The following is a 13,249-nucleotide window of genomic DNA, read 5'->3' on the forward strand; positions in this document are numbered from 1 at the left end:
CTGAGTGGTGTGAGATGATATCTCATTGTAGTTTTCATTTGCATTTCTCTAATGATTAATGATGTTGAGCATTCTTTCCTGTGTTTGTTGGCAATCTGTATATCTTCTTTGGAGAAATGTCTATTTAGGTCTTATGCCCATTTTTGGATTGAGTTGTTTGGTTTTTTGTTATTGAGCTGCATGAGCTGCTTGTAAATTTTGGAGATTAATCCTTTGTCAGTTGCTTCATTTGCAAATATTTTCTCCCATTCTGAGGGTGTCTTTTGGCCTTGTTTATGGTTTCCTTTGCTGTGCAAAAGCTTTGAAGTTTTATTAGGTCCCATTTGTTTATTTTTGTTTTTATTTCCATTTCTCTAGGAGGTGAGTCAAAAACAATCTTGCTGTGATTTATGTCATAAAGTGTTCTGCCTATGTTTTCCTCTAAGAGTATGATAGTTTCTGGCCTTACATTTAGGTCTTTAATCCATTTTGAGCTTATTTTTGTGTATGGTGTTAGGGAGTGTTCTAATCTCATACTTTTACATGTACCTGTCCAGTTTACCCAGCACCACTTACTGAAGAGGCTGTCCTTTCTCCACTGTACATTCCTGCCTCCGTTATCAAAGATAAGGTGACCATATGTGTGTGGGTTTATTTCTGGGCTTTCTATCTGTTCCATTGATCTTTCTGCTTTTGTGTCAGTACCATACTGTCTTGATTACTGTAGCTTTGTAGTATAGTCTGAAGTCAGGGAGCCTGATTCCTCCAGCTCCGTTTTTCGTTCTCAAGATTGCTTTGGCTATTCGGGGTCTTTTGTGTTTCCATACAAATTGTGAAATTTTTTGTTCTAGTTCTGTGAAAAATGCCAGTGGTAGTTTGATAGGGAGTGCATTGAATCCATAGATTGCTTTGGGTAGTAGAGTCATTTTCACAATGTTGATTCTTCCCATCCAAGAACATGGTATATCTCTCCATCTATTTGTATCATCTTTAATTCCTTTCATCAGTGTCTTATAATTTTCTGCATACAGGTCTTTTGTCTCCTTAGGTAGGTTTATTCCTAGATATTTTATTCTTTTTGTTGCAGTGGTAAATGGGAGTGTTTTCTTGATTTCACTTTCAGATTTTTCATCATTAGTGTATAGGAATGCAAGAGATTTCTGTGCATTAATTTTCTATCCTGCTACTTTACCAAATTCATTGATTAGCTCTAGTAGTTTTCTGGTAGCTTCTTTAGGATTTTCTATGTATAGTATCATGTCATCTGCAAACAGTGACAGCTTTACTTCTTCTTTTCCGATTTGGATTCCTTTTATTTCCTTTTCTTCTCTGATTGCTGTGGCTAAAACTTCCAAAACTATGTTGAATACGAGTGGTGAGAGTGGGCAACCTTGTCTTGTTCCTGATATTAGTGGAAATGGTTTCAGTTTTTCACCATTGTGGACGATGTTGGCTGTGGGTTTGTCATATGTGGCCTTTATTATGTTGAGGAAAGTTCCCTCTATGCCTACTTTCTGCAGGGTTTTTATCATATATGGGTGTTGAATTTTGTTGAAAGCTTTCTCTGCATCTATTGAGATGATCATATGGTTTTTCTCCTTCTGTTTGTTAATATGGTGTATCACATTGATTGGTTTGCCTATATTGAAGAATCCTTTCATTCCTGGTATAAACCCCACTTGATCATGGTGTATGATCCTTTTAATGTGCTGTTGGATTCCGTTTGCTAGTATTTTGTTGAGGATTTTTGTATCTATGTTCATCAGTGATGTTGGCCTGTAGTTTTCTTTCTTTGTGACATCCTTGTGTGGTTTTGGTATCAGGGTGATGGTGGGCTTGTAGAATGAGTTTGGGAGTGTTCCTCCCTCTGCTATATTTTGGAAGAATTTGAGAAGGATAGGTGTTAGCTCTTCTCTAAATGTTTGATAGAATGTGCCTGTGAAGCCATCTGGTCCTGGGCTTTTGTTTGTTGGAAGATTTTTAATCACAGTTTCAATTTCAGTGCTTGTGATTGGTCTGTTCATATTTTCTATTTCTTCCTGACTCAGTCATGGCAGGTTGTGCATTTCTAAGAATTTGTCCATTTCTTCCAGGTTGTCCATAAATAAGAAAACACAAGCTTTAAATGATACATTAAACAAGATGGACTTAATTGATATTTATAGGACATTCCATCCAAAAACAACAGAATACACATTTTTCTCAAGTGCTCATGGAACATTCTCCAGGATAGATCGTATCTTGGGTCGCAAATCAAGCCTTGGTAAATTTAAGAAAATTGATATTGTATCAAGTATCTTTTCTGACCACAGCGCTATGAGACTAGATATCAATTACAGGAAAATATCTGTTAAAAGTACAAACACATGGCGGCTAAACAATACACTACTTAATAAGGAAGTGATCACTGAAGAAAGCAAAGAGGAAATCAGAAAATACCTAGAAACAAATGACAATGGAGACACGATGACCCAAAACCTATGGGATGCAGCAAAAGCAGTTCTAAGAGGGAAGTTTATAGCAATACAATCCTACCTTAAGAAACAGGAAACATCTCAAATAAACAACCTAACCTTGCACCTAAAGCAATTAGAGAAAGAAGAACAAAAAAACCCCAAAGTTAGCAGAAGGAAAGAAATCATAAAGATCAGATTAGAAATAAATGAAAAAGAAATGAAGGAAACGATAGCAAAGATCAATAAAACTAAAAGCTGGTTCTTTGAGAAGATAAGCAAAATTGATAAACCATTAGCCAGACTCATCAAGAAAAAAAGGGAGAGGACTCAAATCAATAGAAGTGGAAATGAAAAAGGAGAAGTAGCAACTGACACTGCAGAAATACATAAGATCATGAGAGATTACTACAAGCAACTCTGTGCCCAACCTTAACCTTTGGAGGAAAACTCCTCGGTGGAACAAAGTCCACAAATACTTCAGGCTGGAGTAATCGCAGTGCCGCTTAAGAGATTTGGAGAGCCAGTTCTCACTATTTATGTGTATTTACAGATTTCTAAGTGTCATTTTGCACTGCTTAAAGATTGGGAGAGGGGGTGCAAATGGAGAGGGAGGGTAGTTATTTACTCTTCTTAATTCAAAGTATATTTACTGATCATCAGCTGTTTGGGAACATAAAAGAGGCTGTGGGGTCTGTAGGATTAAAGGCCATCTGGTATAAGGCCTCTGACTTCATGACCTAGGAAAGTTACTAAACCTCCTTGTGCCTCAGTCCTTCCTAGTGGTGTTGTAAGGATTAAATAGGATGAGGTGCTGAAAACTCTTAGCCCAGTGTCTGCCCAAAAGTGATGCTTAGTAAATGTTGGTCCTTGTTGTTGTGATGGTGATAGCTGTAGCAGTGACGGGTGGTGCTGGTGGTAGTGGTGGTGAATTTTCACTTTTATCATAATGAATATTAGAATTATGAGGTCCAAAGTGTTTAAGTGACTTAACCAAGTTCTGCAGGTGGTTATTGGCAGAGCTGGACTCTAAACGATCTCTCCCAGGCCCTGACCAGCACTTTTTCTATGCCCTGGGATGTCTATCTTTACAGAGCTCAAATTGCACTCAATCTAGTTGGGTAGAAAATCTTATGTATGAGTTAATTAAAGAATGATGAAGCCTATGGTCAAGTACACATGGAGTAAAATCAGGTTTCACAATATACAGAGCAGACAGGAAATGTTGTAGTTGGTCCAGCCCTTCCTTGACATCCTCACGTTTGACTGGCAGTGGCTATAAATCTCTGCACCACACCAGCAGGCAGTTAGTCATTAGCTTCAGAAGCCCAGCGTGACATCCTGGACAGACACCTGACAAATCATTTAACCCTCTCTCGACAACTTATTCCCCTAATTTGCAAAAAGGATGTAATACCATCATTAGCTAAGAAGCACATTTTGTTATATACATCTTTTTGATATTTTATATTTATTAGAATAGTATAATCGTTTGGTCGTTTATGCCCTTCCATAGTGTATAATTAGAAACATGTCTTTTATACCTGTTTACTATCCAGAAAGAGGTGACAGATACCAATTGTGAAAATTCTATTTTCTTCCTTGACAGTGTAGTTTAGGTCTCCATTCCCTTTCACCAGGACTCCGGAATCGACCTACCAACTGACTTCCCCACCTCCGGAGTCTTGGTCCCCTTATGTACATTCTGTATGCTGTCGTTATATTAACATTCCTCAGATTCAACAATTATTTTATCACCCCGCTACTCAGAAAATGTCATGGTTTCCACAGATCACTCACTTACCTCCTACCTCCAAACTTAACGTACATACTCTTTTGCTTAGAAACCCTCTCCTATCTCCTTCTGGGCCTCTTTACATCCCAACCGTCCTTGACGGCTCAGCTTAAGCACCCACCCTTCCTGGAGTATAACCCTTTTTCTGATCCCGCAAGCCAGTGGGATCTATTACTCCTTTGAACTTTCCTAACACATTCTTTTCATTTTCCCTATGAGATTTAACACATTCAGCCTTGCATTAGATATTCAGGTATTATTTTATTATTCTGCTAGGCTGTAAACCCTGTGGGGACAGAGATACTACATACCCTTTTAGCATCTCAAGTTTAAGGCCAATATTGTACATGAAAGTCAGGGTGGTGCAGCAGGAAAAGCACAGGTTTCGAGGTCAGACATCTTTGAATTTTAATCCTGGCTCTCTCTCTTTCTTGCCTTTCTGTGATCCAGGACAAGTGATTTAACCTCACTCCAGGGCTTAGTTCTCCTCAGCTAGAAAATGTACCTTTCCTGAAAAGATTGTTTTGAGGCTTAAGTTAGATATAATAAAGTGCTTCTCAAAACATGGCCCCCTAGGTACTCAGAAAAGCCTGCTGAAAGTACACCTTTTGAGTTCTTAGTTACTTGTCAAGGCTCTTCCTGTTCTTCAGATTAGAGGCACTGAGAATACCCAACCCATTGCAAGGATACTTTGACCTCTGCACTCAGATATAAGGCTTTCTCTTTGGCTGTCACAGTATCACTGAATCAGAATCCACGCCAATAAGCTGACATTCGTGCCAAACATACAGACAGACAGCACCGGGTGATGTTTCCTTGCAAGACTCTTTTCAAGAAGGCAGAATTTGGATGCTCTTTTTTAGATCATAGCTACAGTGTACTAAATGGATCACAGGAAGTAAATAGACAGGCAAGTTAAGGAACATTTCTGTGGGCTTAATTATTTTTTTATTCTCTCTGAGAAGTAGACACACCACATGCACGCATGTATTTTTCTTCCTTCACCTGTTCTGGCTCCCTTGACATTGTAAAAATATAAGCAAGGTAAAAGATATTCTCCAGGGTAGAACATGATAAAGTGTTAAATGGAAGAGCAGCCAATGGAAGAGTTCACCAATAGGTGGAAGCCCTCAGACTTCTCTCAGTGGAGTCAAGTCCATCTCACTCACATCTTGCTCTGTTTTTCCTTCCAAGAGGGAGGGAGTGGGGTCATGCAGTTTCCACGGCGTTCCATCCGGCGGAAGCCTCAACCCCACCTTGAAACTTGTGAAGAAAATCTAAATCGAGACCCATGATACTGATTAGCCTTATCCTCTTTTTTAGTTAACGAGAGATGCCAATCTCTAAGCTCCATGATGGCACAAACATTAAGCACCTATTATATGCCATGTTGCTAAAAGGGATAATGGGTGGTCCATGCCGATATTAGAGCAATCCCCTCCACACCCCATGGCCTATTTCAGACATAAAATATTATGAAATCAAAGGGGAGATTATGTAAATAAATTTAATATAAAAAGCAAATTTGGGAACGACTAGCAAAAATTATTAATTAGAACTCCCTTTAGCACTTATTGTCAAGCCTAACCATTTGTTTTTGAAGTAAAGGCCTTCCTCCATAGAGCCTGTCATTGAGAAATGTGTCTGAATTTCAGAAAGTATATGTGAATTTCAGAGCTTTCTATTTCTTAGCAGTGACTATTTCTATATAACAATAGTTGCGATTAAGGTTTAGCCATTGCTATTAATCAAACAACTAAATGTTTATTTTAGAAATTGCTGTGTCCTCTCATGCCTTTTCTTGATTCCATAGTTTTATTATGGCTTCATAATTCACCCAGTTTCCCAAGCAGCCGTCCTGGGAATTATCCCATACTCCTCCTTTTCCATTATTACCACACTCAAGAAGTCAGTACATTTTCTCAATTCTAACTCCTAAACAGCGGGTCACCAGGGCTCCCTTTCTATCCCTTGAATTTAGACCACACCCCAATCTTCTTTTATTTAAATGAACTCCACTGGCCTCCACGGTTTTACTGATGATATTCTTTAACTGCCACCCCTACCCACTCCAAGATTACCCTCCTGACAGGTGGTGTGTCTAGCTTATAAGTGCAAATTTGATGACAGCATTCCTATACTTCGTTGGTTCTCCTTTGACTAACAATCAATTCCATTTGACCAATGCTTACTGACTGCCTCCTGGTGTCAGGGATTGTATTAGATACTAGCAATATAAACCAAAAGTCCCCAATGATAGTGGAGTGTGATAAGTCCTTTAATAGCTTATAAACTTGGAATCGACTGACACTCAAATTCATATTCCTTAAGAAACCTACCTACCCTTCATGACCTGACCCCTTAAATCTCCCCTCTTTTCCCCATCTATTATATACTACATCATATCAAGTTATCAGAAATCCAATCACATTTTATGTACTCTTACCTTTTTTTTTTTTTTTTTTTCGGTACGCGGGCCTCTCACTGTTGTGGCCTCTCCCGTTGAAGAGCGCAGGCTCAGCGGCCATGGCTCACGGGACAAGCCGCTCCGCGGCATGTGGGATCTTCCCAGACTGGGGCACAAACCCATGTCCCCTGAACCCGTGTCTCAACTACTGCGCCACCAGGGAAGCCCTGTTCTCTTACCTTTATAAATGCTGTTCCCTCTGCCTAGAATGCCTCCATTCCTGTCAGTTGGGTAAATCCTACTTGTCCTTTTCACATTCTTCCATCACATTTACTGAGGCCCTTTTACTCCCTTGAACCTCTTATCCCTCAGCTGGGTTACATACCTACTTTGTGCAGGCATATCAAGTTAGGAATAACTCTAGCAAAGGACTTATCAGACTGTATTGAAATTAATCTGTCAGCCTCACTCTCTAGAGCTGTTCAGGGTATGGGACCATGTCATTCATTTAAGTGCCTTCCTTACCCAGCACAATTCTTAGCAATAGCAGACTCCCAGTAATCATTTGCTGAAAGAATGAAAGTCCCTGGTTCATGATTTTCCTAATTATCCTTTCTTCTTATGGATATGAGCCTCTATTTAATTTATTTATATATCCACTTCTATGGGCTTAAAACTCTCAAACTAATGCCTCAATACAGAAATATATGCATCTATTGCTCCCACCTTGTGTAATCTTTCCAAAGAACAGATTATTTGCACTTATATAGTTACATCACTGATTTTACACAGAATTGTTTTCCAAGATTGATAGATGTTATTTATTCATTTGAAAATATTTATTAAGCTACTCCTGTAAACAGGATATCCAAGACATAAAAAAGTACAGAGAATCACATCTCCCACAAGGGTCAGCTCTGAAAATCATGTGTTGTCAAAGTTATTTTTAACAGTCCCTTAAATCAGAGGTCGGCAAATTCTTCTATATAAATATTTTCTGCTGTGTGAACCATATGGTCTCTGTCACAGCTACTTGTCTCTGCTGTTGTAGTGTGGAAGGCAGAGACAGTATGTAATGAAGGGGTGTGGCTATTCCAGTACAACTTTATCTACAAAAATTATGGCTCAGGGACCATAGTTTGAGGACCCTGCCTTACATTAGAAGGTGGGACAAATAGTAAAGTAAAGATGTATGCAGGGTGCTGAGGTGATTTGGAGTAAGGAGAAATCACATGTTTCTCAGGGCAAGAAATTGGGAATGGGTGGCCTAGAAAGATGAATTTGCAGGTCAGGACTAATTCCAAAATACAGGTGAGTGGAAGCTCTCAGGATCAGACAAAGTTAGAAAAGCCCAGGGAGTATTTTGGTCACTTAAGAAAAGTTTCAGACCAAAACGTGGAGGTATTTTTGTTAAAAGCATCTAGGAATGTTGCAACCTTGGTGACAATTTACCATTACAAAAAGAGAAAAGATGAAAGGTATGTTATAAAAAAAAATAAAAATAAATATGTCCTTCCGATGTAGATGATTTTTATTGTCAGTATTCTTTTAAGGTCCGAGTTCATTACTGATTATTTTTGATGACCTTACCATATAAATTCAAAAATAAAATGTGTTAAATGCGACACTGAAATATGCTCTCATTGGTCTTTTATTTACAGAACTTACCTGATATTTCTTTCCTTTTTTTTTTTTTAATTCTAGCACCAATAGCTGCAGGAACTGGCCCAAATTTTTCTCTCTCAGATTTAGAAAGTTCTTCATACTACAGCATGAGTCCGGGAGCAATGAGGAGGTCATTACCCAGCACATCCTCTACCAGGTAAATTGATTGATGGCTCATAAAGAGATCATAATTCATAGTTACATACCTTGATTTAACTCTGGGGCCTGCTAGACACTTAGCAGTGTGTCTGTAGTAGTAGAAGATACTAGAAATGGGTTCAGCCCCAGTGGATTTTCAGTCTCACTGGGGAGAGAAAGCAAATGCATATGCAGCATGCATATATGTGTATACACACACAGACGACACACACACACACACGAGTCAGTGAAAAATTGTGTGGCATAGGCTGAAAATAGTTAAAGACAGCTTTATCCAAAAAGAGTGACTTGTGCTCAGCTATAAACTGTAAGCACTGGTCGGGGTTGGTGAGATGGAAAGTAAAGGAATGGTGTTCTGGGTGGGGTGGAGACATGAGCAAAGGCATGGAGGAAGGATGGATGATGAACATAGCAGGTTCTCAGGAAATTAAGGACAAGCCTTCACTAGGGAAAAGGGGGTGTGTTTGGGCTTGTTTGGCAGAAAGCTGACACTGGTGACATCAGTCCCAGTCTCCGTGCCCACAACAGACATTACAGCTCAGTCCCAGCTCTTTTCCTACGGAGCCCCGACAGGTCTCAAAATCCAGTCTACTGGAGTTGCTCTGTGAGATGCAACCTATTTGGTATCCTGGTGTGAGGATGTAAAAGCAAATGCGGTCCCCCAGCAGTGTGAGGCCAGATCATAAACACTGTTACACCGGGAGACCTTTAAAAGAGCAAAGCTAAAAGAACATAACCAGATAACAATTCTGGGGTTCTTGATTCCCTTGAGGTCACAAGCCAAAATCAAAATGAAGCATTTTGCAAGATCCTGTTGTCTCTAGATAACCTGTAGCAGAGGGAAAGGGATTAGGCATTTAAACCCACAGTATTCTTTTACAAATTGGCTTTAGCACTGGACTGTGACAACAAAGAAAGAATGGTGCAGAACCACCTTTAATGTTTGTGTACTTCGCAGAAAAAACGTTTGACAAAGGTATATTCCTCCTAAAGCAAGTACCAGAGTTTTAGGATCTAAAACAATGGCCAGGTGATAGAAATTTTCCATGGTAGAGATTCATTCTTACCTTGACTTTTAACCATATTTTAAACATATATTTAATCATTACTTAAAAAAAAATCAACTTAGTCATTACCAATACCTTGAAGACAGTTAAAGAAACAGTTATTCCTTAAATATAACCACCAGATTCTACCATCATCTTTCTTGCTGTTTAAATGTCCCCCTCAGTTCACTGGGGTATCAGCTCCTCAGGAAAAAAGTCTCCAATCCGAAAAAAACACTTATAATAAAAGAATGAGATTGTGAACACATGATTGTGAACACATTTGGATGTTAATACATTTTGAGGATTTTGAATGTTTGCTGATGGAAGAGACATTGGGTGTAACTACACTCAGTGAACATGAAAGAGCTTTGCAAATACTTGTGGTCAGTGATGAATTTAAAAGTTGATGGGCTATTTGTTTTTCATATGTGTGCTGCGTATGTACCATGGACATCCCAAATATCCTTCAACTTCTCCAGCTGTTTTGTTGCCTTTTGCTGTGATTCTCTGTGTGGAAACCTGGTTATTAATGTTGTTTAAAAGGCTAGTGTTGTTCCTATAATCTGCAAATAACTAACCCTGATAAGGTGCTAATTATAAACAGCATCAGTAGTTAATAACTTGGTAATATGTTTGTTTTGCTCACATTAGGCTCTCCTAAGATGATTCTTTTAAAATTATTCTTTAACTATATAGACTCAGCAGAATTATCTGTGTACAGGTGAGAAAATGTGCCCAGAAGAATGCCCCAGATTTACATATAGAAAAGTTCATCAACCAATCAATATTTGTTCATGCTGTGCCACTATTAATTGGTCACGTGCTCTGTGGCAGGCACTGTATTAGGTGCTTTACATCCCTGATATGAGTTAATCTTCACAGAATTTTACAAGATAGACAGTGTTGCCATTTAACAGTGGGTCAGCCTAGAGCTCAGAGAAGTTAAGTAACTTGCCCAAGGTGACAGAGCAAGTAAATGGCAGAGTCTACATTCAAACTCAGGTCTGTTGGAAGTTTAAAACCATGTTCTTTTCACACTGAATCCTCTTAGGAATGAGGTTCTCTCTTTTAGTAAGGAGCAATAGAATGGGAAGCCCCCAGAAAGGAATATCCAGCATCTCTACTTTTCCTGGACACTTAGCATTTACTATTTTGAATTATTATTATCATCTTTGAGGTATGTACAGGTCCTGCTTCCCCATATGGACTGTAAATCCCTCAGAGAACAGTGTCTAAGTCCTCTAAATCAGCAACAAACATTTATTAGGTCCCAAGGATATTGTCCTAGGCACTGTGGATATAAAGTCAAGTACAGGAGCTTTGCAGTCTCGAGGTAGAGACTAACAAATGAATGGAGATTGTCAGTTCAGGGCACTAGGAACGCTCAGGAAAGATGTGTTTTGCTGTTTTGTGGGGACAGGGTAAAGCTTCTAGGCTCTGTACGTAGTGGGAACTAAGCAAATATTTGGAATGAAGGTAGTAGTCTTACCTTAATTTCTAGGTAGAATTGATAGGAACAAAACAAATTCCACACACAAGAGAGACTGCTTGGAAGAGTATTTATCCTCCCTCTTATATAGAGATCTTACTGGTCCTTTCCAGGGTTCCTCAGATGTTTCTGGGAGTGTAGAATCAGTGAAAGTCAAGAGCAAGAAACCAAAATTAATGACTGATTCACTTCTAAATTTAAAAAAATAAAGAAGACTGATAAGCATTAACTGTAGGTTCTGTACCCCTTCATAGTAGACATCTGCAAAATCATAGAAGAGTACTGTAAAAATTGGGATAGTGTATACTTTTTTTAATCCCAAAGAACTTCATCAAGATAAAACAACTGTCAAGTTTGTGAAGTCAGTAAACTTTGTCTTGGAAGCCCTCCACTCGTCCTTCCTGGCACTTCTAATTTCCTTCCCTCCTGCATCCTGTTCTCTCCTCCAACCTGTGTCTCCACTTCCAAACATTTATCCTGTATCAACCCTTGACAGTCCTTGCTTTCAAACTAAGGGGTCAGCTAATATCTACAGATTCTTTCACCTTTAGGATTTATTAACTGCGTGAGTATTTGCGTTTTATTAGAGGACACCAAGGAACTCAAAAGCTTTAGAAACTCAGAAAAGTATTAATAGTGGGAGAATGACGGGCAGTGAAGTTGGCCTTTTGGGTGGGATCTCACTGAGTCATGACACTTGGGCGAATCCTTGTCACAAGTACTCATATGACTGTTTCTAAATCTGTAGCCAAATAAATAAATAAATAAATAAATAAATCTGTAGCCCAATTCAGCAGTTTTTGAGCATCTGTTATTAGTCAGAGATACTGTGGTAGGCACTAGAGATTAAAAAAAACAAAACAAAAAACAAAAAACCTGACAGTCTCCTTCCCCACAGATCTCGCAGTTTTATCAGCATATGCATGTCTTACCTTTTATTTGCCAAGGAACATAAGGAAAATATTTATTTTGTTTCCAATTTGTATTCTTCCAACTTCCAAATTATTTCAAGCGGTTTTCAATTTAAAAACACCACAGATAGTATTAAATATAGAGAGGACAGAAACCATATGGAAAGATAGGAGAGATTATTATATCAGGAACGTGAACCCAGAATTATGCCTTACGTTTAGCCCTGAAATTCGTGGTTGCCAAGGCAAGAAGGAGAAACGCTAGGTTATATAATGTGCATTTTCTAATAAAAGGAAACAGTAGAAATTCATTTAAAGAGACCATATTTTTTCTGGTTTTATGCATTAGGAGGAATTTTTGTGTGTATATCCTTTTATAAAGGACTTCTATTCGATGCAGTTTTACATAAAATACAGAAAAGTTCTTTGAGTGGCTCTTTTTCATTGAACTTCAAGGAAAGCCAAGCAAAGAACATTAAATAAGCTACTAAAGGTTTTTCCTTTGGGTACTAAGCTAGCATGCTACAGATATATTGCTTCCCTGTGGTCTGGCTTTAATGAAAATAGAACTTAAAGACTAAGAATCCTGGAATGCCAAATTTAATAACTAGAAATTTGTACCTTGAACTGGGTCCTCTGCATTTTTTACTCAGGTTGCTGCAGTAGCCTCTTAACTCTCTCCCTGGGGAAGGTTCCATCCCCTTCTTTTCCCTTTGCTTTTCAGAAGCCATCATCTGTGCAACTACCAGAGTGACCTTTCTAACAGATGACTCTGATGTCACTCCCTGTTTAGACTTTTTCAGGGAGTCTCCATTGCTTATAGGATAATTGTCCAGACATACAATATCTTCTATCACCCTATCCCCTTCTTTTGCTCTACCCTTCCTACTACTTCAGCCATAGCAAACACCTGCCAATTCTCTGCATGTGTCACACTCTGCTCATGGTGTTGTTAGTGCCTGATACGCACCTCCCTCCTGGAGTGATGTTCAAATAGCAGATAACCTGTGTGACTCAAGCATACCAGTTAGGACAGACCTGCCCTGCCACAGTGTGAAGTCCTGGAATGCCCCCCTGATGTGCCAAACCTTAACCCTTTAGGTTTGGGATCATGAGTCTGTTCTGGCGCAAAGATGGGATGACAAGGTTGGGGGAAATGTATGGGGCATGGGACAATGGCACTTTGCCAACTGGTAAAGAAGTATTTCAGTATTTTAAAATCCAGAATGGCTGCCTGAGGGGTGCATCAGCTGAATAACAGCCTGTCTCTGCCCTGTCCTTCTTTCTGCCCCATCTCCTGACACTCTCTTACAGACAGTTCAGGAACCATCTCCTATGGGAG

The 13,249-nt window shown here is 39.1% G+C and overlaps 1 protein-coding gene across 5 annotated transcripts in view; it reads left to right on the forward strand.

Moving 5' to 3' along the window:
- The window catches only part of NFIA (nuclear factor I A), a 396,670-nt gene that overhangs the window by 249,258 nt on the left and 134,163 nt on the right, over window positions 1-13,249 (forward strand). For all 5 annotated transcript variants that reach the window (XM_032649031.1, XM_032649049.1, XM_032649023.1 and 2 more), the window contains one exon: window positions 8,339-8,456. In XM_032649031.1, coding sequence (XP_032504922.1) covers window positions 8,339-8,456 — 118 coding nt within the window. The remainder of the gene's footprint in view (window positions 1-8,338; window positions 8,457-13,249) is intronic.

The sequence above is a fragment of the Phocoena sinus genome, chromosome 1 (assembly GCF_008692025.1).
Source record: "Phocoena sinus isolate mPhoSin1 chromosome 1, mPhoSin1.pri, whole genome shotgun sequence".
Taxonomy (NCBI): domain Eukaryota; kingdom Metazoa; phylum Chordata; class Mammalia; order Artiodactyla; family Phocoenidae; genus Phocoena; species Phocoena sinus.